Source organism: Haliotis cracherodii, unplaced genomic scaffold, assembly GCF_022045235.1.
Source record: "Haliotis cracherodii isolate W230 unplaced genomic scaffold, xgHalCrac1.p SCAF_3, whole genome shotgun sequence".
Lineage (NCBI taxonomy): Eukaryota > Metazoa > Mollusca > Gastropoda > Lepetellida > Haliotidae > Haliotis > Haliotis cracherodii.
The window spans coordinates 40,196,681-40,222,025 of NW_027266286.1; the positions used below are offsets into that span (position 1 = coordinate 40,196,681).

Genomic DNA, 25,345 nt, shown 5'->3' on the forward strand with positions numbered 1-25,345 from the left:
AGAAAATAGATTCTTGTTGCATATTCAGGGTTGTGGAAATAATAATTATGATCTCTTGTTCCCTTGCTAGTAAATGGTAATTTCTGCTTCTCCCATATTTGATAGAAACATTTATTTTAGTTTTAGTATTGTATTTATGTCCATATGTGTTTAACCTGAGTTGGGCTGGAGTTGCCAGCTTTCAACACCCTGCACCCCTTGAATCACTGGTCAGTTGCACTTCAAGAAGGCATTGTGTACAGATTGCAAATTAATGATGAAGATGAAACTGCTTCTTATCCCTTCAGTCCTTGCACGTGACATTGTATCCAAATGGATTGGGGCATTGCTTATGCAAATAAGCACTTTTCTTGTGTCTCTTGGTTAAATTGCAAAGATGACATCAAAGCTACATTGCTTTCTCTTTCTCTCCTTCATTCCTTCTCAATCCCTTGTGTCTTTTTCAGCAAGGGATGTTGTGAGTGTGAAATGGTAAGCCCTTTCATCCAAGTCCCCTCTCTCTGTTTCAGGTAAGGGTGGAGTGTCGAACGGTCACTCAAAACCTTCATACAGAACACGGGCTGCTACTGGCAAAGTTAAACCTGCAAAGTACATGCCTGACGAAAGTAGCTCATTAGTGTCAAAATCAGAATCAAACTCAACAGCCACATCATCAACCAACTCCCCCAGTGGCAGAACATCATCGTCAGACAGCAGTAGCAACAACAACAGCGGTAGTGGCACTGATGACCACGATGATGACGAGGATGACAAACAGCAGAGTGACTATGTAGACTCTCCTAGATCTTCCAAACGTGGGGCAGCCAAACCCGCCACCAGATCAATCCAGAAACAAGTGGAAATTGTGCGTCACAGTGCAAGAGAAAGGCGGAAAGTTCAAGACAATATGTTTGTGTACGAACAACAACGAAAATCCAGAATCAAGACGAGGAACCAAGGGAGGAGGACAGTTCAGTATCAAGAGGACGAGAGTGACAATGAGCGAGCAAATGGTCGGAATGGAATGGTGGATTCTGACTCTGACTCTGACTCTGACTCAAGTGAGAACCGGTCATCTCCAGACATGACCTCTATGAGTAGTAGGGGTCGAATACGGAAACTTACACCGCGTGCCCGAGCTAGTCTGATGGGAGACTGATGTATGGAAGGGCATCTCATCTAAGTGCTTTACAGTGGTGCATGACGTGGATACTTCGCTCAAAATACTGCCATAATGTACGCCCAACTGTTACCATGGTTACCGTGTGGTATTACTCATATGTGTTTGTGTGTGAAGATGTTCCTGAGTGGATGTTTGCGAGAACCTGAATCAGAAGTTTCCTGTGAAAACCAGAGTGTTAATATTATGCAAATGTGTGAAATCTTTACCAAGCATTTATTTCTCATCACTTTTTCAGTTTGCAAAGAGAATCATAACACATTGCTACTACATGTATAGTGCAAGCCTTCAGATGGCAAGTACGAGCTTACTGGAATCAAAATCTGAAAACATCACACTGTGAAATAATTCTACCCGGTTAGTTGACAACTGTAGCATTCAGACTCTGCCAACTTAAGGTGAATCTGTAGACAAATGTCTGTGATTAATATGTGTGGTTTGCAAGTCAACTGTAGTATCACTTTTGCTCAATGAAACCATTTTTGCTAATGCCAATGAATTAGACTTCTAATTTTCTATCAGTCTTGTGATATGATTGCTTACAGCTACGTTGTAGGATAAAGAAGGAAAGTTCATCCTCATCATATATTTCATTGTATGTTTCATCATTGATTGTCATCAGCTGATCACAGAGAGTGATGGTGTTGAGACAGTGGCAGCATATGGAGTCATTTCTCCTCCTCAGGAAATAGTGCTTATGTGATGAACTGTATCATGTAAAACTTTGTTCATTTTCTTTGGATGAAACAGTTCAAAGTTGTGATTCATTCTGTTGTAAGAAAGATGAGGAATATTGGTGTGCCAGTCATGGAGAAACATCAAGTACCGGTATCAAAGTTAATTATAGAAAAACAGTCAAATGTGGAATTTCTCAAATTCATATTGTCTCAGTACATGTAAACAAGTGTGGTTTCCAGTACCCAACTGAACCATTTTCTGCCTACGTTGCTATGCTGTTGATGAACAGTTTAATAACAGTGAAACTGTGTAAGTCTTGACGGTGTCCTTTCAGGTTAAATAGCCTGGATTAACAAATGTCTGCATTTACAAACCAACGGTGAGTAGTAATGTTCCTTCCAAAACATGGACATTGAGAAAAATAGTAGTCTGGAAGACAGGGTTTCTGGAGTATTGAGGTTTCACTGTACAGAAGCATGTTGTTTATCCGTACACCTCTGGTTTGAAAACTATGTTCATGTGATGGAATGCAGGGCTATGACCCTCTGGCCGGCTGCCCCTCAACATTGTCCGTGAATGTGTTTGTGTGGGATGCCGAAGTGTGGGCTCAAACTAACAACCTCACACTTGCTGCACCCAGATGACCAGCTTCATGTATGTAGGCATTTCATCATTGACAGTTATGTCTGACTTGACAGAAATCAGGAAACCCATGTTTATTTGTTAATATTTCTTATTTCCAGTGGATGTTGTTGAAAATCTCTGCCGTACATCTAGTGTGTGGAGAAAGGAGGAATAACTGTAGATTAAAGAAATACCAATTTCATTCTCAAATTTAGATTGAGGTTTATTTGAACATTCCTGGACATATTTCAAGTAAAGGATAACACTCTCAACCCAAGGGAAAGTATTTTATCTGTTTGTATTATATCGTGACTACTGTATTGTTTCTCTATAAGGTATCCTGATGGTTCTTATTCTTTCTGGTATTTCTTTCATTTTGACAGTTCATAAGTTATTTAAAACTGTCTTCTCGGTTTTGGTTGATCATGTAAAACCTCTAGTTTGGGCTTTTCCCTTGCTCGCAGTTTTACATTTGCAACCCAAACTGAGGAGGAGTGTTTTAACTATAGGTTAGAAACTGACAGAAAAATCTGGAACAACATTTATCCCCAAGTGTTTGTTTCCTAAACACTTTCCATGAACCTTGGGAAACAGACGTAATATGTATCTTCCTGGCGTACTTGTATTTGAAAAAGAGATTCTTAAAAGCATTATTATTCTACAGATTTATCAATGCCTCTGTAGTTAGTGGTTCACTCACTAGGCTACAAGTACGAAGCTTGCAAATTTGATCCCGATGAAATATAAGTAAAATAAGTTGTTAGATTTTACATTTTGCACATTTCCTTAAATTACATTGTAGTGTGTCCTGCAGATTTTGTTCAATTGCAAAATAAATCTCTAGGGACAGGGACTTTCTGTAAAATAACCATGGGACTGTGATATTCTACAGAAAGTCCCTGCTAAGAGGTTATTCTATGAAAAAAGGAGGATAACATCAAAAGAGGTTTATAAGGCCATGTCAATACATCTTTGGCATTTGCCATATTTATTTTGAAAAAAGATTTCCAAACATTTCATCATATGAACATGTTGGAACCACACTTGTTGACCCCTCTTCAGTGTGGTTAAGAAGTGAATATATGGCTTAGGTAGCAATACATGTGTACATGCCCTCATAATACTCCTGGTTATGTGGAACTAACTTGACTGTTACTGACATTACATAAGATAGGATTATTCTGACCACGAGTCTGTCCGAGGTAGCTAGCTGTCTTGCTTCTAGCTACTTTCATTACTTTCCAACTTTACCAATATTTGTTCAATATATAATTGTATATAACACTGACTTGGTCAAAAGGAGAAATCTAGTCTTAGAATTCTTTGATATTATACTTGTATGATGGAGTTTCGTGATACAGAAGTTATTTGTACATTTACAGACTAGTTGGCATAGTGCATTAATACATAGGGATAACTTGAATCAGTTTTACATAATCAAGGGTTATGAAATGAAATGTCAATGTGATTTACGGAAGACTTTTAGGGCCGCTTGTTTTTATGTTGTTTTTCTTGAAATTTCAAGTTAGTATCGTGAAGTTTCAACATAGCTTCTTGCAATTTCAACATAGCATCTTGAAATTCTAAGTTGAAATTTCAAGATACATATGTTGAAATTTATAGTTAAAGTTTTAAAATGTCAACTTATTATCTTGAATTTCAAGATCATTATCTTGTAACTTCAACTTGGTATGTATTTAAAGTTTCAACTTAGTTATCTTGAAATTTCTACTCAATATATTGAAATTTCAATAAAATGTTTAAAAAATTTAAATGGCCCGTGCTGGTAAGCAAATTTAAGAAAATATTTGTTGGATGGATGGAATGAATGGCATTTATCATGCATGCAAGTCAAATAAGCTATGCCATATTTCCTCAAAATGAATTATAAATATTTGATATTGGTAATTTATACAGTTCTTGACAACAGCTGTATCTCTGACATGTCCTTTTTCCAAAGTAAAAGATTACATTAATGAATACAAGAATTATTGATTTGTACAATTATGTTACAGTATTGACTGTTTGCTGACTAGTTATTTCAATCATACAACAGTGAACAATGATGTATTCATCTCAGCCTTTTTAACATGCTCTACACCAAGTTGTCCTATGTCAGTATTTTGTTGCATATCACTTGGAGTCATGCTATTTTCCTCTTGACTGTCAATCATGGACAGAACACACCGATGTCTGTAAGTTACTATCATGTTGGAGTGTACGAGGGCTAATAATGAGTAATGAGGGCAACGATGGGTCTTTCATACATAAAAAATGTCCTTCTTGAGAGCTTTGGGTGTAATTTCTACACTATCAAACAGTTATTCCAGTGTGTTAGAGTGTTGGACTTAGACTGTTTGCGAGATTTGAATGTAGCAAGATTATTTTCTGTTTAAGATGTAGCTATTTCTTCAACAGGGATAGGCCACATTTTTTTTAAAACAAACCTGATTATGGAAAGTGGAGAATTTGCTTTTATTGAAATATTCTCCTAAAAAATCTTTTCCTTCTGATTAATTGGTTTGACACATCTGTCATTATGGTATATACCTCCTCCAGGAGGTTGTTGGGACGTTTGGGTAGCCTAGTGGTTAAAGCGTTCACTCGTCATGGCGAGGAGCCGGGTTTGATTCCCCACATTGGTACAATGTATGAAGCCCACTTTTGGTGTCCCCCCGCCGTGATATTGCTGGAATATTGCTAAAAGCGGCATAAAAACATACTGACTCACTTACCCACTCACCAGGAGGTGGTCAGATTTTTAGGCATGATTGCCTCTACAGGCATGAAAGTTTGTGTTTGCATGTATCGTTACAAATCCTACCACATGAAATGTTGGTAATGTTTATCAAAGGTCAAGGTCATCTTTAAGGTTATAAAACATGGCACTATCATTGCATAGTTACTGTTTCACGTTTAATTGTACAATCCTGAAATTAGATTAATTGTTGGATAATTGTCTTGATTGAGGTCAAGGTCTGAAAGTCATGTTTCTTGATGGGAAGTACATGGCACGATGACATTTTGTGAGCTTTGTGGAAATGGCAGTGAAGGGGGCGAAACCGCATTGTCAGTGGTTCATATTGGGAAAGGGAGGTTACTCTAATTTCAAACGGGAGCTATCTCTGGTGTTTTCGTATTTCGAGAAATGGCGTCACCCACGCTGTACGTTGTTGGTCCAGCTATTAAATGCCCAGCTTATTCCTAAGGTAAAATGTATTCTTAATTAAATGTTTGAATGCATTATATATTTATGTTTCCATCCGTACATCTTCTAAGATGGTTTAGTGCTGATAACCATTTTCTAAAATGTGGGCCCACATTTTTCCCGTCATCTATGGTGTTCGAAAAAGTGGGCCCACATTTGTATTTCGTCTAGCTTCGTTAGGTTGTTTCGTTAGTTCTGATAATCAATTCCTAAATGTGGGCAGACGTTCTTCCGTCATATTGATTACAACAGGAGGGACCATATTTATTAATTGCGAAATTCGACTTAAATATTGATAATAATTTTCTCAAATGTGGGGCCACATTGTTCCCGTCATATATGGTGATCGAAACAAGTGGGCCCACATTTGTATATTGCCTAGTGGGTAGACGTTCTTCCGTCATAGTGATTGCAACAGGAGGGACCACATTAAAAAATCACTAAGCTTCATTAGCTTGGCTTACTTATAACCATTTTCTAAAATGTGGGCCCACATTGTGAAATCGCTGGGTTTCATTGGGTTGACGAAGTCATTTTGGCTAGTGGGCTCACATTTGTCATTACTTTGCATGGGTATGTGACATTATATATTATTCTTATTTAGTAATATTGACGGGAAATATCTATAAATCATTTCGTGTGTCGTTAATTCCACGAAAGGCACAAAAGTCTTTGAAGTTTGAATAATGTCATCATAGCTGACAACACTAGTTTTACAAAAATAGTTACAAAGCAAGAAACTTAGATCTACTTCAAGTTAAATTTACAGAGGCAATACCACTCATTCTACTTTTTCCAGTATAACACATCAATCTGATCATAAGTGTTGGTGGCGATATAAGCCTGAAAATATGTCTACATTTGAATTGAACTCTGACATGATACAAGCATGAAATGCTTCCGAGAACTTGTTCCATAAAAGGAATAACTAATGAATATTAATGACCCCATTAATTAGTTTGGCGATGTTCGTAGGAGTGAGTTCTGCTGCATTGCCATCGCATTTGTACATTTTAATCCAATTATAAGTCATAATACTTATTTTAAATAGACAAAATAGCAGTTCGTAATGCGGGTTTGTTTACGTAGTACATATTCTCAACAACAAGTGCGTTTACTTTCGAATGTGGGCCCACCTCGAACTTTTGATTAGGCAAACGGAGTTAGCTCCCTTATCGAACCACCGATAATGCAGTTTCGCTCCTGTTTTTTGGCAAATACTTGCAAACACCCCTATCTATCAATGTCTTAATGAAGACAACAAGCTCACGATTATTGAGTTTCATTTTCCACAACAATAAATCACTTGATGAATTCTTCAATCCCGCCTAACAATTGTCTTAGTACTTATTGCTGTTACCCTAAATGGTGAATGGAAAGTGCTCTTCACTTGATTGGACACATAAGATATTTTGGTTAACAAATGCTGCTGCTTCTTCTTCTCTTCCTAACCTATATTTGTTATTCAATATTTTATGTTTAAGTTTCTTGTTTAAAAAAAAATGATTGTCTTATGTAAGTCACTTAATGCATCAAACACCAGCATACTTCCAGAATAGAAGACGCAGTTGGTTCAAACAAAATAGTTCAAAGGAAATCACTTGGTAATATGTGTGAATATACCAGTTTATTGAGTGATTTTATGTTGCAACTTTTATTTCCGAGACATAATGATGATGATGATGATGATGATGATGATCCAGTTTACTGCAGCCACGTCGGAGCACCTTTAGAATACAGTACCACAACTTCTCGTGAGGATGATCTCTGCCGTAGGTCATGTGTCTCAAAGACAATCAACCAGTTTTTGTGAGAATCGTGACCTCGCGACCTTCAGATTGTTAGCCCGACAGCTAAGTGACTGATCTACGACCAGACTGTGAAACCATGTGCAAATTTACCTAGTCATGTCTATGACATTACAGAACTGAACGAAAGGGTCAAATAGGTGACGGACACTTGCGAAGGTTGTGGTTAAACATGGCAATTCGTGACTAGTCTGCGGACACTTACGTGTGATCCCAAGGCCATTTTGTGCACTCATCCCATTCCGTAATCTACAAGATACTGAGGGATGAGGCAAGAGCTGCGAACTCAAAATGGCTCCAGGCGTCGGATTTTGAACTCGCAGGTACGCATTTGGTACATTTGGATGTTCAGCGCAAATATATTATTATACCTAATACAATGCATTCCTGTGCATAATAATGAAAATTAATGAATCGAAGAAAACATATATATGTATATTAGTTCCCATGTAGCCACTTGAATTTGGAAAAAAAACAATGAAAAATGTATTGAAAATAAAAGTGATATCATAAACGAGCGCTTTCTGTAAAATGCACCACTGCAGGCAATGTTTAGTAAACAAATATTAAAAACTCTCAACATCGCTGGGCTTATTCAGTTATATTGCATGTAGAGATGATAGATCATTGAGAGGAGCTTATGCACACTCGATGACCCCTGAGGTGTGACTGACAACAAAATACTACAAATTACTTCTGAGGTATTGTGATGTGTTTTAAAAGTTTGTGGTACTGTATTCTACAGGTAGGCCACCGTGTCTAATATAGATGATGCACAGATCCTTACTAGGGTGGAAACTAACTTGCAATACTCATACACCTTGTGGTCTTAGCAGTTTTTATCTTTGGTCTTTTTGTAACATATGAGCAAAATAAATATGTTTCAAAACTCTTCTTTTACCAATGCTTGAGAGACATGTGACTGTTGACATGTATAGTTGCATGAAGAGATCTTATCCAGACATACACTACACTGTTCATTCCTGTGTATGTGTGGAGAAGCATGTGTACTGAATCGTTAGATTTTGTTCTTTGGGAAATTCCATTTTATTTGGCTGTGCAATATGAAATTGGACTAGTTCCATTGTCCTCTGAAGCAGACCCAGAGGTATGAGACTTAAACCGAGATGTACCAATGTGTCTGATACAACCTCCATTGTCAACTCAGAAGTTACACATACAAGTACAGATGAACATGAAAGACAATATAGACAGGCCAGATTAAGACAGATAGTAGTTCTTCCCAGTGTGCGGACAAAGTTGCTAGAGAACTGGTAAACATGTAACGTCTTTAACCGAAAGAAGCTTTTTTGACCCCAATTAAGATTGATCAATGTGCCCTTGTGGCAACTGATGAGAAGACATGAACCCACACTGTATGATTGAGTGTTGACAATGTGATCCCACTTACAAGCGAGACCTGGTTATTAAGACATCATTACTTAAATGTTCACTTTGTTAGATATGAAGTGGATTGTTTCTCCTAAACCTCCCGGACTTTCTGTATTTAGGTCCAAGTGTAATTATGCTCATGGACCCACAAACGGAAATATGTCCGTATATAGGCCAGTGGACTTGCATTCAGATATTATTTTGGATCAATCTTCTGTAAGTTAATAACTTACTCCCTTTGAAAGTTGATATGTGGCCATGCACTACATGAGGCAAATCCAGATGTACATTTAATAGTAAGTTTGGTTCAAAGTTAACTCCATGTTTTATATTTTCTCAGTTTAAACAACTGAAATAATCTTCCGAAATTCAGCCCTGGGCTTAATTTCAGTTAAAATATTCTTACAGGAAGTCCTGGCAACACCCACAGGGAATCTCTAGGTAACAACTTTTGTGACAGAGGTATAGATTTCGATAATACGGGTGAAATAAAGATTGTGATCTTGTTTTGACACTCATTTAAGACTGATAAAAACCCTGACTATTTCATACTGGTTTAACAGAGTTGCAGTAGGTATCTTCAAGATGGGGCCCCCATTTCACAAAGCGATTGTAACTTGACGACTGTTTGAATGTTTGAAGGTTATGACAGCACACAAGTTATGCCCGCTGTATTGCTATTATCACAGTGTTAATTGTGGCCCTTGTCCCTCCATCAATGGTTTCAGTGTGCAGGTTTCAAGTTTGCAGCTTTGTAGCCTGATAATGGAACCATTAATCTGGTTTGAAGACGTGAATGTTTTTGTCCATGATTTCATCGTGAAGCATGTTTAGTGCAAAGCATAATCACAGGTTGCCTCCAATATTATCATGAAATGGGTGCTACACTACAGTTGCATTTGCATAAATAATTACCGTATTAAAATAATACTTAATGTTATTGTAAATTAAGATGTATTATTTATTTGAAACATAAGTCCATGTAGTTATGTACAGATATCTGACAGTTGTATAAGGTGTATGTCGATTACATGACTTGTCAAGTTGATCTCTGTGCAAGTGATGTGTATTGCTGTCAATCAATCATCCCAGGTGTTTGTCGACACACAGCTATCAGCTGGCCTTGTCCTTTCTTGCCTGGATGCTGAACGCTGTTTTGAAAGATTGTCATGTTATGATTTGAGGTTGAAATCTTCATGTATTCAGGTATGTGTAATATATACTTGTTATGTACCTTGGTACATTCCTCATCATCTTTGAATAAAAGCCAAGTTTTCTTAACTGTCTCATGTTTTATTTAACTGTTAGAATGGTAAATGAACAGCTTCAAATGTTTGGGTAAATCCTGAAAAAGGTACCAACTTGTGTGAGATCGAGCTCTACATGACACAGGGTGACACATAAAACAATGATGCTATGTACATTGACACAGGGTAGTGACTGAACATTTGATATGTCCTTGGGGGGAGGGATCTGGGAATATAACAACAATAAATAAATTGTCCCTGAAAACTCTTGAAAAAAGTAATTATACTTCAGATTTTTGGAGAAAGAAAAGAAATTGACACCTGCAAAAATTACATAGTTATTTTTGAACAAAATTCTGGCTCATAGTTTAAGATAAAAAATTGTCTGGTTTTGCAGCTGAAACTTAAAAATATCTAATCTCAATACAAACTCCCAGGCCCCCAAAGTAGAGAAAATGGTCGGTCCCTAAATAGATGTCTACTGGAGAGTGAATCTATCTGATTTCCTTTGTGATACATAGTTCTGTATTATCATTAAGACTATATGTAAAACAGTGATGAACAACGTCTTGAATGAGTGAATAATTGAATGTGGTTTTATGTTGATATTTGCACTGTTCCAGCTGTATCATAGCAGCCAGGCTGGCCAGGCATCAAAGATGACCCAGTGTTGAGGCATGACAGTATGGACACAATCAACCAGTTCACACATATGAATACACAATGCCATTTAGAAAGTGGTCAAATGTAACAAATGTTATATTTGGGATAACACTTTCTTGGTAAAGTACACATTCTTGTACTTTTTGGGGTTGAGTCCCGTCCAGGATTCAAACCCACAACTGCCAGTGTGAGGCACCTAATCGCCAGCACACAAAGTCAGCGATCTAACCCACTCAGCCACCGAGGCTTCCACAAAAATGAAAGTCCGACAACTGGTAGTCTAGATCACTTTTGACCACTTTCTTAATGGCATTGTGTATTTATAGCTTTCGGCCATGGGAGCCGTGCCAATTGACACTTGTCAGGGGGGTACTCAAAGTACATGATCTAGACTACCAGTTGTCGCCTTGGTGGCTCAGTGGGTTAGATCACTGACTTTGTGTGCTGGCGATTAGGCGCCTCACCCTGGCAGGTGTGGGTTCGAATCCCGGACGGGACTCAACCCCAAAAAGTACAAGAATCTGTACTTTACCAAGAAAGTGTTATCCCAAATATAACATTTTATACAGTTCACACATAGTAACTCCCACCTTGTAACTGTTTTGTTTTGTGCCCGGAATTTTTTGCAAGTGCCTAACAAAAGCCTTAACTGTGTCTGGGAGGTTTCGCGACACCCTGTTGATGGGATTACCGAAGATCAAAGCTATGCTTTTGCACATGCTACTTGATTAGGAAGTGGTTTGATGGAAACTCAGTGTCAGTCAGTGCTTTTTTAAATATAGATGAGTGGCGTGTTTATCTGACAGTAAATTATTACAGTATTATACAGCTGGTGTATGTCTGGACTACTCCGTGTTATGTAATCAACTTGACCAGACGTGACAGTTTAGTGAACTTTCCTGATCAGACTATGGACACTGAGTGACAATCTAATTAAGGAAACAGGATGCAAGGAAATATGTATTTAATCATGCGCTGGCTGGTTGACTGTGTGGAAGTGACTAAAACATATGTGCCTCCTCCCATTTTTTGTCTCTTGTTGGACTGCAAAAACAACTGTCATGAAACTCTTGTAACTGTTTAGCTCCCAGTTTTCACAGTACTTTCCGGATGACCAAACTTTCCAGTTTGACTGAACTGCCTCAGTTCAACAGAGAAGGTCAGGACAGGTGGTAAGGACTGGCCTTGGCTATTACTTCCCCGCTGAAGGACTGGCCTAGGCTATTACTTCCTCGCTGAAGGACTGGCCTAGGCTAATACTTCCCCACTGAAGGACTGGCCTTGGCTATTACTTTGCCGCTGAAGGACAGGCCTTGGCTATTACTTTGCCGCTGAAGAACTGGCCTAGGCTATTACTTCCCCACTGAAGGACTGGCCTAGGCTTTTACTTCTCAGCTGAAGGACTGGCCTAGGCTATTACTTCCCTGCTGAAGGACAGGCCTAGGCTATTACTTCCCTGCTAATGGCCTGTGATCGATTGCCACATGCAAATATACCCCGAGTATATTTTCTAGATGGGTCCACTAAATGTATGATTAAATAAACTTTGTGTTTATCATTGGAAGTTTAGTGATCAGTTGGATTCTGGTTATGATAGTCATTCATCGCCCAGACCCCAAACATCCTGCAGTAATCTTGATACTGTAGAAACAGGAACTCAAGGTAAACTCTTGATGAACACTGTGTATAATGCAGTTGAAAATACCTGCACCTCAAGTATTCATTTCCATGATTATAGAGGACAAGGTAGGAATCACACAAAACAGGATCAGCATCTCGTATCTTAACAATCTATTTCTTCTTAATTCAGATTCTTCATACAACTGATCAATTGCTTTGAAATTTGGAAAATGATGAAATTTGTATACACAATGAATATATTTAAAAGTGGGAGGTTCTGAGTTGTGGTATTACTATAGTACTGTGGCAATATCTAGGAACTGAGATACCACGGATGTCAGATATTAACCATAATACTTTCCATTACAATGAAAAATGAAATAGAAATTTCATCTGCACTAAACATTGCTAAACATTTGTGAAAAATCCCATATAGAAATGCTCTAAATATTTTTAAAATTGACGTTACCTTTCAGTTCACTAATTACATTTGAAATTATTCATAACAATTACATGTTGGGGATATCATGTTAACTCACCTGTAAGTCAAGTGAACTTATGTCGTAGCCTGATTGTCTGTGGAGTCCAGCCTAATCAGCTGCATGTTCCTTCTAATGATGACGTCACACTTTGTTCAAATCATTGTCATTTTTAAAAACTTTTTTGGCATAAATATTTGTAAAATCAAATTTTGCAAAATGGTAAAAAAATGTATTTGCATGCACAAGGCTGAAACTTTGTGTGAATGATAGTGGCTGTGAGTACATTCACAGGAGTTGATTTAACTGCTGGCCTGTTAGCCTGTGGCCAGTTAAAATTACAAAGAGCTTGCTGAAACGTAAAGTAGATGGCCCATCTGGCTGGTAAAAATGTCACCCCTTCTCTGTGCATGTTAATTTGTTTTTAATTAGACAGTGGTCGGGAATTGTTCAAGTTCAATGAGAAAATATATGGGGGAATGAGGTCAAGTGGAAGAATTACAAGCGGCGACCATTTTGTAATGTTTGTATAACAACATCTTTATTTGCTCTGTCAATGAGGCAAATGCAAGCCAAGATATAATTTTGCAGGAAAAGGCGTTTTAGGGGTGAGGAGTCCCTGTCTCGAGTTCTGCCATTTTCCCAAGGCAAGGGAGTTGAGTGACTTTAAAAGTCCAGTTACCACCCTTGCCGAGCTTGGCTGGAATTTCTGGGTCATGTTTTGGCTCGACTAACATAGTCCAATCAAAATTGCATGACGAAATCGACATCAGTTCATAAACTGCTGTATATATTTAGGTCAATTGCAGGATTTGCAAAGCATTTGTACCGTCAACTTGGCATCTACATATATTTTCCAAATCTTTTATTGTTATAAATGAAGGTGCTCAAATACTTTGATGCATGTTGCAAGGAAAGATCTCCTTTCCAACTCCATCATTTAGTTGTTAAAAGTTGTTTTAGAAGGAGCAAGCCCTGCTGGCTGCATAAAAATTTGTTGTTAAATCTACCCCTGATTCAGTTTTGTTCAAGACACGATCAACATTCAACTTTGGCGTCCCAGAAGATGTTTATGTTCCTCAGAATGTACTGCACTTAGTGTTCTAAAAGTCAGCAAAGATATTCGTCACAAGGTTTGAAGTGATGTAAAATCATCCAAATGGATAATTTATTGGATTTTTTTACAAATACATAGGAAAGAAAGAATGTATAGATGCTAAAAGAACAAGTCTTATAGCCAAGAGAGGGCAAAATTGATCTTGATTGGTAATCATGATAATCATAATAATGTTGAAAACTATTTTTTTTTATTCCAACAACATAATACTCTTGAATACATTACAATGGACAGCCAAGCCTTAACACTTGTTACACACAGCCTTTCAGAAATAAATTTTTGTCAACAATTATGGCAGTTACAGTTGAACAGACAAGATGCACAAGCTGTTCTTTCATCATCAGATAACAAATGAAACATCTTCATCAAAGTCTTACAACAGATTCTTATCCATCACAAGAATTTTCTTTGTGCCTTTGAAGCTCTCCAGTGATTCAGCAACAGCTCTGTCATATAGCTCTAGTGGAATGTTATCACTGACAGGATTCTTGAAATGTTTGTCTCGTATCAGCTGACAGATACTCTGGTACATTTCATCACGCACCTGACTGTCTCTATTTCTTTTGTTCCATTCAGTGTTCCAGTAACCTTCTAGTTTGATTTCTTTAAACAATAGAGCACCTGTTGGTACCACAATCGGTTTACGGGACATCCCCCCATATGTTATCATCTTTGCACCTTGACCAAGATGTCGAAGCATCTCTGTTGAACTTGATCCCCCTACACAATTTAACCCTAGCTTTGGTTGTGAGGGCAGTGACTTCATGAAATCTTTCATTTCTGGTGAACGGCAAAACGTTTCAGAGACAACATGGTCTGCTCCAAGATCTCTAAGGTAGTGGATGAGTTGGTCAATGTCTGAGCGATCTCTGACCATGTTTATGGTTGTGATGTTCCAGTGTTTAGCAAGTTGAATTACACATTGTCCAACAGCGCTATTTGCACCATTCTGGATAACAATATCACCTGGGTTCAGATCTACATAATCTTTCAACATACGATATGCAGTGGGAGGGTTTACTAAGAGGGTTGCAGCACTGACAACGGGGATATCATTTGCAACTTTGAAAACTGTTGATCTTGGTGCAACTGCATAACTTCTCCATGTGCCCCATCCCGAATCTGCTGGGATAACCCAATCACCAATGTCAAGGTCAGAAACACTACTTCCTTTACCTATGATCTCTCCAACACCTTCATTTCCGACAACTGCTGGTAATGGGGGACGAATAAAATAAGTACCTTCTATCATGTTGATGTCGGATGGGTTGACAGGAGCCATTAACATCTTTATCAAAACTTCATGTTTCTGTACTGACGTTTGGAGTTGAACTTCTGTTTTTTCAAGCACTTGTCTCGGATCACCAAATTTATTGTATGTTATCTGATGAGAAGTTAAAGATGATGCACATCGCTGGAGACGACTGGCATTTGCAATTTGTAACTGATGACCAGACAATTGTCTAAATAATGTGGTCAACAGAGGTTTCCACGACCTTAAAACGGAGGCCATATTTGTTGCTATATTGTAATCCACATCAATTGTAACATATCAACTATACTGAGTATGAATATATATATATAAAACTTATGTTCGTATCCGAATATACCATATATATTTATATCAGTTTTAACTAAATTCAAATCAAATTATACATAGGTTTCTATTGTCGACCTTCCCGTATTTTTCATAGTTGTAGAATCACAGTTGATTCTAATATTTAATGTTGAAAACAAGTAGTATCTCCACGTGCGAGGCTAGCGACCGGAAATTCCATTAGCGCATGCTCAGTTCGCATAGCAACATACTAAACAAAATGGCGAGAGACTCATGAACTCCGCCGAGCTGTACGTTACGTCTTCGCTTTGACCGTCTGTGGTAAAAATATAATGTCAAAAGCCGGGAAAAGAGTTAAAAGCGGAACCGGACAACAGGGGGGTGCAAAATGGGAGCAGGCACTTCTTACTGCAGGATTTGATGAGGTAATGTTTGTTGTTATTTTCGAAGTCTTCTGGGACGTCATCTTGTCTTCATATGTTGAATTTGTTGTACTTTATAAATATGACATCAACAGACATAATGCTACTCTTGGAGTTTTAATCAGATTCATCCCCGTTTAGTTGTTCCCAACCTTGGACACATTTTGACAGCAAATAACTGTAGTATGATTGTGAAATTATAGAACTGATATTGTAGTTATCTCAGTTGCGCTGTATAAGGGCACCTGCAGCTATATTGAGGAACATTCTTTGTTGTAAGATTAGATTGTCAAAATTTCTCTATATATGTAACATCTATGTTATGTTTAGACCATTCAACAGAAAAAAAAGATGATAATATTCTTTCTTTTTTCAGGAAAAATGGAAATCAAACATATCCTTTGTAGTTGGCAACACATCGGAAGATTATGTTTACATCAACGTTCTTGCAGCCGCAATTGCTGGAGGCACGAGGAAACTTTTCAGTGTTATTGGCAAAGAGAGCCTATACAATGAAGTGAGAAAATGAAACAATTTCTTTTTCATTTTTTACACAATGTAGATTGGCCTACAGGTATGAGAATGTGAAAACATTCTCAGTTATCCTATTTTTATTACCACAAATGTTATGTTTGGGAGAACACTTTCTTAGTAAAGTACAGATTCTAGTACTTTGGGGGATTGAGTCCCACTGGGATTCGAACCCACACTGCCAGAGTCAGCACCTAATCACCAGCACACACAGTTAGCATTTTACCCACTCAGTCACCAAGGCTCCCACAAAAATCTGACAACTGGTAGTCTAGATCACATATTTTGTGTACCCCTCTCCCCAGTGTAAACTGGCATGGCTCCCATGCCTGAAAGTTATGAATACACAATGCCATTTAGAAAGGGGTCAAATGTAACAAATGCTATATTTGTGATAACACTTTCTTTATAAAGTACAGATACTAGTACTTTGTGGGGGTTGAGTCCCAGTCAGGTTTCAAGTCCGAAAATGGGTAGTCTAGGTGGCAGTTGCTTCAATACCTCGCCACAGTTTCTAAATAAATGGCACTCTAAATGTTGCTTTTTGTCTTACAAGTAAAAAGAGAAGGAGGGAGTGAATGAAGGTCACTAGACCTGCATATTTTAAGAAATGATATAAAAACCTTTTAAGAAATTGTTATGAAAATCAGAAGATGTGCTCATATGCAGGAGAATTAGACTTTGGTCTTTTCAACACTGGAATATTTTAAGGAAGAATTTTCTAATATTTGAAAATGACCAATGAAATAGGAAACAAAGTACAAAGTTAACAGATAGTAAAAAGTTGATTTGGAAGAACAGACTTGTTCATAGTTCGGATTTCCCCAGAAGTTAAGTGTCCAAAACTTGTAACTGATAGAAAGTATAAACACAAGGTGATCAGCCATATGAACCTGATATCTTTCATACAATATTTCTAAGGTTTCAGTAGGCAAAATATTCCACTTCAAGGGGGACAAATAGGGAATTCAAATTACAAAAAAATAAATATTAGGCTGAATTATCTGATATCAATGATTTGATAGTGCCATCAATGAAATGTTTCGTATTTTATACATATATTTGTTTGCTTTTTCAATTTTAGTGGAAGTTGTCTAAATAGATAATTTAAAGGTGCATTATTTATGGTTATGTCATTCCCAATTTATGTGTTGAAAATGACTGAAACAATGTATTAGTTTATCAATCACATCCCTGTTGTGTTTCTCTGTTAAATCAACCATCAACTGGAAATTAATGTTAACCTAGCTAATGGTAGAAATAAATTATATAACTTGCTCATTCATCTTTCTAATTATAATGCTGTTGAAATTCATTTTGATTTCATTGTTACTTTCACAGAGCATTTGAGATGTGGCAAAGATATTTCTCATACTTTAATTTGGGATTGACCTTTTCAAACTACACACATTTCTTTGACCAAGTTTACACATGTATTCAATCTCCCTAATAACCAATCACTGTCATTTTCCAAGGTCCGTGACCTCGGTAACCCAAAGTCCAAAAAGGGAAAGGAGGTACCAGCTTACTATGAAGTGTGTGAGCCATGCAAACTCTACCTGGACAATGGAGAAGACATTCCTCTTACTCTTATAGCCAGGCTTATCAAGTTCAAACTGTTGGCCATCAAAACAACTGACCTGAAGAGAAGAGAAGCAGAGAAGAAGGTATGAGCCAAACAGCTTATCTCCTTATGTTGTAGTGTACGCCATAGTGGCTGCAGTCATTCTGTCTATACTCTTCAGATATATAGTGCATGTAGTGTTTCTTATGATTTGTGTTGATTCATTTATTTCACATATCTAAGATTTTAACAATATATTTTACCTCAACTGAATAACGTTATACTTCACTGATAATTTCATGTACATTATTTATTAAGAGGTGAGCTATATATTGTTTCACTTTGTCCAAACGTATCAATAGTAGAACAATAATTATGACGATTTACTGTCTCATTATCATTATTATTTTCTATATGCACATTTAACTCATATTTTTTTGTCAGCCTTTTCTGATTGGGCCTTCGTGTATTTTCATTAGAATTAGATTTAGCCACAACTAATAGTTCTGGTAGCTCATATAGTGCTAGGCAGTCTGTCTTTCTAGATTTAGAGCTTGATATTAACTGCACCACTTTTGTCACTTTGCTCTTCAGCTGCTGAAAAGTTTAATTGCTGAGAAGGTATGCGTATGTCACCTGAGAGACAAAACAGTATTTCCTCTTTGAAATTGATCTGCAATTGACATGCTTGTTGGCAAGCATTAATGAACATATTGATAGATAACTGGAAGATAGTTATATATAGATTATGTCATGAAGCCAGTCCAGTTTTCAAATTTATATTTACATTGTTGTTTTTTATAGCTATTGAACTTAGCCCAAATCATAGGAGGGTAAAACCACCTGTTGCCAGTGTGATTTAAAGTTAATTGACCAATAAAACTCTTGAAGTAAAATATTGAACAAAATTCACAACAAAAAGACTGGCCTAATGTCAAGATAAGATCTTTATGTTGTATGAAACTGATGAATCTGAAATGAAACAGTATTTGTCTGATTACCATGATTACTGCTATTGTGACACCTTGATAACAGATTGAAAGTGGTTGCTGTATAATATAGCTACTTCTGTTCCTACCTACATAATCTGACCCCATTCTGACATTTTCTCAATGATAATCAACTCGGTTTAACCATTTGCAGTGAATGTTTATTGTGTATATAATTTTATTTTATTTCACCCAACCAATATAGAAATGAAATGTCTACACTATATTACTTTGTCCAGTTTAGGAGAAGTTTATAGCAAGTTTGCACTATACAGTCGACCCTCGTTATCTGGACCCTGTGGAGACTCCGGCTTGGAATATGTCCTCAGTAATCTAAGCTTGCCACAAAAGGTGACTAACTGGATTCGGTGGTCAGGCTCAGTGACTTGGTTCTTTGCATGTTATCATGCTCTGATGGTGTGGAACATTGCTCTGCATATTAATCTACGGATTGTCTGGTCCAGACTTGATTGTTTGCAGGCGACTGTCATATAGCTGGAATATTTCTGACTACAGTGATTAACAATTTATCTGGTCCTGGGTGGTCTCAAAATATGGATAATCTCATGGTTAAGTTGAACTGAATTTTTTTGCTTATTTCTACTCTCAACATGCTCAAGTCTCTTGTTATTCAAATTCTTCCTGTAACATTGAGACTGGATTCCACCATGTTTTATATTAACAAATGTCTTGAATTTACAGACATTTAACTACAAAACCTCAAAGGCAACAGACATATCATTACTCATTACAATGTGGGTCACAGGTGTAAGCTACTGTTTCGAACCCAGGAAGATTCGGGTTGGTATAGGTCTTCAGCAACCCATGATGGCCATAAAAGGCGGCTATGCTTGTTGTATATAGTCAACTAACAGGATTGGGTGGTCAGGCTCACTGATTTGGTTGATGCATGTCATCGTATCCCAATTGTGTGGATCGTTGCTCATGATGTCAATCACTGGATTGTATGGTCCAGACTAGATTATTTACAGACTGCTGTCATACAGCTGAAATATTGCTGAATGCGGCATTAAACAACCAACACCTTTTTCGTCAAGAGACTTGTAATGGCGTTTTATCAAAAGTGTAGATGTAAGAACTTGGTTGCTGATTAACTCCTCGTTGAGCTGGTTTGTAGACATATTTACATCTCTTACATAAAGCTTACCTTGCATGAATGTCAAAGGCATTCTGTGCCAAAACTGTTTGAGACAACATGCCTGTAACTCTGTTCTGTTACAATTTTCACCGTAAATCACACAGTATGTAACCATTTGTTGCAGTCTGTGTGATTTACCATGTTTATTGTGTCAGGTTCCTTTGAAAATGTGCTTCGTTCTTACCGTTAGGATGCAAACATTATGGGGATTGTGTCTATATTTGTAATTTGTGTGGCTATTTCTATTTAATGTGTGTACATATTCCATAGTTTGGGAGCCTTTTGCTTGTTTTCTTTGGTAGCCCTATGAAAGTCATTTTAGTAGACCAATACTTTGGACTGTAGTGACTAAGGTAGCCTACAATTTAATGGTTTTATCCTGACTTATGTTGTTCTGCCATCCCCTCTACTGTTTCCGTCCTTGTTTCTTCTACAAGGCTAAGCAACAGCATGCCAAGGCAGAGGTGAGAGTGAGTGATTTGTTTGTCATCCTTGTTTGAAGTTACAGTTTGACATATAGTGTTGTATATGTCACAGTGAACTTGTTACATTTTGCTGTTCCAACCTCATTTAAACCTCATTAATTACAATGCATGATTATTGCAAGTTTGTTCATTTCTCTTTATTCTTCATGCTTGTGTTTGTTTTGATTGACAAGAATTGAATATGTTTTGTACCATCTTGTTTGCTGTAAAAACTTATATGTTGATTTCAGTTTCTTTAACATAGTAATCTGTGAAACTAATATTAACATTACAATGAACAACTTTTGTTTATTTATTGTTATGATTACAAGTGTATGTCTTACATTTCAAGTTCTTTAACATCCAAAAATCATTTCATTATGAACACTTTACACATTTATCATGTCTGGGTTTTACATTTTGACATCATAGGATACAGTTGGAGAATCTTCTTTCTGTATTATAGTATGGCTTGTATCAAATTTCTGCAATAGATTTTTGTATGAGAGTATACAACAAAATATGTTCAGCTGATGAATATTAATCATTATCCCTAAAGAGTTTTTAAGTCTTTTATCTTATTTCTATGAAACCTGCATGTATATTTTCATGTATGTAGTCAAAAGAAAGAAATTCAGTGTGTATATATGAATGAATTGAATGTGTTTAGACCGGCAACCTCATTAACATCAGATGTCTTACTCCGATACAGTTCCTCTCTGCATGGATATCTGACAACCCTCTACAGGAGGTTGCGTCAGCTGAACCCTGAACAAATGTTTTCCACCCTGTCAGAATGGAGGATGCATGGTTTATTGAGCCAATCAGATGTCAGCTTTCTAAAATGCTTTGGTTCCTTTTCTTTACCACCTTGATTCAGAAGACCTGAGCAGAACACAACTAATCCATTGATAGGCACCCTCTTGGGTGTAGATGACATAGTTCTAAGAACAGTAAAACACTAACTTGCAAACAAAGAAACAGACATGAGACCTGCACTCCTTGTTTTTAGGCCTTGCTGTCACTGTATATGTCCTCCCTGACCATGTCCTCTTGTGTGTCCTCCCTAGGCTGTTGCAGACAAGGACAAAGGGAAGAAGGACAAGAAGGACCGGGCCAAGTCCCCCAAGAAGGGAGGCAAGAAGACCCCTGAGCCTCAGTCAGCTAAAGATGGGAGCAAGCTGCGGAAGAGGGGAGATGAGGATACAGAGAGTAAATATATTGGTGAGTTGAGCTAGAGTCTTCACTTTGTTTGTTACCTGTGCTTTGTTGAAGGCATCAGCAAACAATAAGTTTGTTTACAGATACTTAACTGGTCTTAGATGTTTGAAATATGAAAAGAAATACCAAACTGTTTACAAGAATATTTGTCATATCATTGAACAGAGGGGGTTAGTATTGTGTCGTTTGTGTTATTTGTGGATCAGAATATCCAAAAATGACATAGCCATAAAAATATAATGAAACTGATCTATCACCTTAAATAGACTGTGTGCTGGAAAGAGTAAACTTTAACTTAAATTTACAAACCATAAAGATCCGGGGTAGAATAGGTCTTCAGCAACCCATGCTTGCTGTAAAAGGCAACTAACGGGATCAGGTGGTCAGGCGGTCAGGCTCGCTGACTTGGTTGATGCATGTCATCGATCCCAATTGCGTGGATCGATGCTCATGATATTAATCACTGGATCGTCTGGTCCAGACTCAATTATTTACAGACTGTCGTGATATGGCTGGAATATTGCTGAGTATAGCATTAAACCACAAACAAACAAACAAACTTTTTTTCTTAAGAAATTGTATTCACTGCCTAATTTCCAATCTTACCTGAATGTTGAATTATTGCTAAATTAGCAAGTCATAACATGTCTAACTGAGCTATAAATGTCTGAAGTTGAGATGACCTCTTGTCCATCAGATGATGAGCCTGACGATGGTGCCCAGCACTATGTGGTCATCTATGGATTCCATAACCCACACCTATTTGGTCAGTTGTCGGAGGTTGGGATCAATGTGGACTCAGTTATCAGGTTGTCTGCACAAGACTACAGCCCGCTGTTGGAGACCCAGTCGGATGAAAAGACAGACAAAGAGAAGGATGAAAAAACATTAGGTATGAGGCTGTCATCAATACAGAACGATGCTAATTTTGGGTGAAATATTTTTATAATTCATGTTCACGCAGTGCATGCCTGGCCATCATTAGATGGCATGCACTGAAACATCATTTTAGTACATGAAACATCATTTTAGTACATGAAACCATTTTAGAGTTTCTGTTGATGTCTTCTTTTGGAAAAGGAGGGCATACTTTATTTTGCCAGTTTTCTACAAACATTGTAATAAATGTATCAGTTGCTTATTTGCAAATAACGAAACTGTCTCAGGATAGATTCTACTGATTAAAGAAACAAAAGTGTTCAAGAATAATGAGGACTGTCCATTGTGGTACTTGCTACATCACCGAAGTGGTAAACATCTGGGACCTGCATCACTTCAGCCTTTACTCCCACATTTAAGCTGACATGCCGTGATATAACTGAAATACTGTTCAAAGTGGCCTTAAACCCAATTCACACATTCACTATCTCACTTCTAGATTTTGTGTGTTTCCTGACCTTGTTTCTATTCTGACATTATGTCTTTCTTGGCCTTGTGTGTCTCCTGACCTTGTTTCTATTCTGACATTACGTCTTACCTGACCTATGTGTTTCCTGAACTTGTCTCTATTTTGACATTCTCTTTCCTGACCTTGTTTCTATTCTGACATTATGTTTTTCTTGGCCGAGTGTGTTTCCTGACCTTGTTTCTATTTTGACATTATGTCTTTCTTGACCTTGTGTGTCACCTGACCTTGTTTCTATTTTGACATTATGTTTTTCTTGGCTTTGTTTCTATTTTGACATTATGTTTTTCTTGGCCTTGTTTCTATTTTGACATTATGTTTTTCTTGGACTTGTTTCTATTTTGACATTATGTTTTTCTTGGCCGAGTGTGTTTCCTGACCTTGTTTCTATTCTGACATTATGTCTTTCTTGGCCTAGTGTGTTTCCTGACCTTGTTTCTATTCTGACATTATGTCTTTCTTGGCCTAGTGTGTTTCCTGACCTTTGTTTCTATTTTGACATTATGTCTTTCTTGACCTTGTGTGTCTCCTGACCTTGTTTCTATTCTGACATTATGTTTTTCTAGGCCGAGTGTATTTCCTGTCCTTGTTTCTATTTTGACATTACATCTTACCTGACCTTATGTGTTTCCTGAACTTGTCTCTATTTTGACATTCTCTTTCCTGATCTTGTTTCTATTCTGAAATTATAACTTCACTGATTTTGTGTGTTTCGTGACCTTGTTTCTATTTTGACATAAAGTCTTTCCTGACCTTGTTTCTATTTTGACATTATTTCTTTCCTGACATTGTTTCTATTTTGACATTATGTCTTTCCTGACCTTGTTTCTATTCTGACAGACCTGACCTTGTGTGTTTCCTGAACATGTCTCTATTCTGACATTGCCTTTCCTGACCTCGTATGCTTCCTGACCTTGTTTCTATTCTAACATTATATCTTTACTGACTTTATGTGTTTCGTGATCTTGTTTCTATTCTGACATTATGTCTTTCCTGACCTTGTTTCTTTTCTGACAGACGTGACCTTGTGTGTCATGACATTGTATTATCTGTTTCCTGGCTTTGTCTTTTCTGACTTTGTGTGTATCCTGATCTTGTATGTTTCCTGAACTGATTTATTTTCAGACCTTAGATGTTTCCTGACTTTGTGTGTGCCTAGACCTTTTGTATTTCCTGACATTTGGTCTTTTCCAACTTTGTCTGTGTACTGACCTTGTATGCAACCAGTCAGTATCCTCACCTTGTTTATGTCCTGATCATGTGTGTATCCTGGCCTTGTGCATCCAAACCATATGTCTTTCCTGATCTTATGTGTTCCTTGACCTTGTCCATACATTCTTCCTCAGCTCTTGAAGAGCAGAATCGGGCAGAAAAGCAGAAGCTCCAGAATGAAATCAAGAAGTTCTGGAGAGACCTGCTGCTGTTGCTACAGCGGAACCCAGACACATCCAAACTGCATGATATCCCCTGTCTACAGTATGAGGTCAAGGCCCTCATTGTACCCGAGAGTCTGGAGGAGAATGACCAGAAGGTAGTTGTGACCTGCACACTCACCAGAATATGTCTGAGATCAGCACTCATGGTTTATGTGAAGACTGCTTATTCTTGTTGATTGTTTTGTTCTGATTTGTTGAAGATAATGTAATCACCATATTTCCATGAAATATCAACTAAGGTTTCTGAAAAATGTTTCCATATATCATATTGTTTGGTATATCATGGTATATTTTAAGATGTAGCAGTATCACATGGGGTGTATATTGTTTTATGTGTCCCTCTAGACCAACTTTGGCACAGCCTTGTTTGAAGATATAGCTGTGATGATCTACGACTTGACTGATGCTCATCGTCTATACCACACCTACCTGGACAACCTGAAGCTGTTGAACATCCCACTACATGGACTGCCTCCGGCGCCCCCTGCTGGCCAGGGTGAGCACTTCTTATACTTCATAATTTAGTTTGTGGGCTGTAACACTTTTGGGATACCGGGGGAATAGGTCCCTAGCACCATCAACTACATTCACATAACATTTG

General features: G+C 37.5%; 3 protein-coding genes across 6 annotated transcripts in view; 2 read left to right on the forward strand and 1 right to left on the reverse strand.

Annotated features, from left to right (window-relative positions):
• LOC139476031 (bromodomain and WD repeat-containing protein 3-like) overlaps positions 1-10,150 on the forward strand; it is a 66,288-nt gene extending 56,138 nt beyond the window's left edge. For both annotated transcript variants that reach the window (XM_071259270.1, XM_071259271.1), the window contains exon 35: positions 510-10,150. In XM_071259270.1, the coding sequence (XP_071115371.1) occupies positions 510-1,138 (629 nt within the window). In that variant the 3' untranslated portion in view covers positions 1,139-10,150. The remainder of the gene's footprint in view (positions 1-509) is intronic.
• A 4,021-nt stretch (positions 10,151-14,171) lies between these two features.
• On the reverse strand, positions 14,172-15,508 carry LOC139474708 (enoyl-[acyl-carrier-protein] reductase, mitochondrial-like). The gene has a single exon (XM_071257808.1). It carries the CDS (start codon positions 15,506-15,508, stop codon positions 14,369-14,371), a length of 1,140 nt encoding a protein of 379 aa, XP_071113909.1. The 3' UTR covers positions 14,172-14,368.
• Positions 15,509-15,811: 303 nt separating this feature from the next.
• Positions 15,812-25,345, forward strand: part of LOC139473839 (sperm-associated antigen 17-like) — a 43,854-nt gene continuing 34,320 nt past the window's right edge. For all 3 annotated transcript variants that reach the window (XM_071256605.1, XM_071256606.1, XM_071256607.1), the window contains exons 1-7: positions 15,812-15,978; positions 16,352-16,492; positions 17,982-18,173; positions 21,753-21,906; positions 22,601-22,795; positions 24,655-24,839; positions 25,090-25,240. In XM_071256605.1, coding sequence (XP_071112706.1) covers positions 15,886-15,978; positions 16,352-16,492; positions 17,982-18,173; positions 21,753-21,906; positions 22,601-22,795; positions 24,655-24,839; positions 25,090-25,240 — 1,111 coding nt within the window. In that variant the 5' untranslated portion in view covers positions 15,812-15,885. The remainder of the gene's footprint in view (positions 15,979-16,351; positions 16,493-17,981; positions 18,174-21,752; positions 21,907-22,600; positions 22,796-24,654; positions 24,840-25,089; positions 25,241-25,345) is intronic.

What these genes read in the sequence shown, in the direction of transcription:
- LOC139474708 (XM_071257808.1), bottom strand. Translation starts at nt 15,508, where the DNA reads ATGGCCTCCGTTTTAAGGTCGTGGAAACCTCTGTTGACCACATTATTT.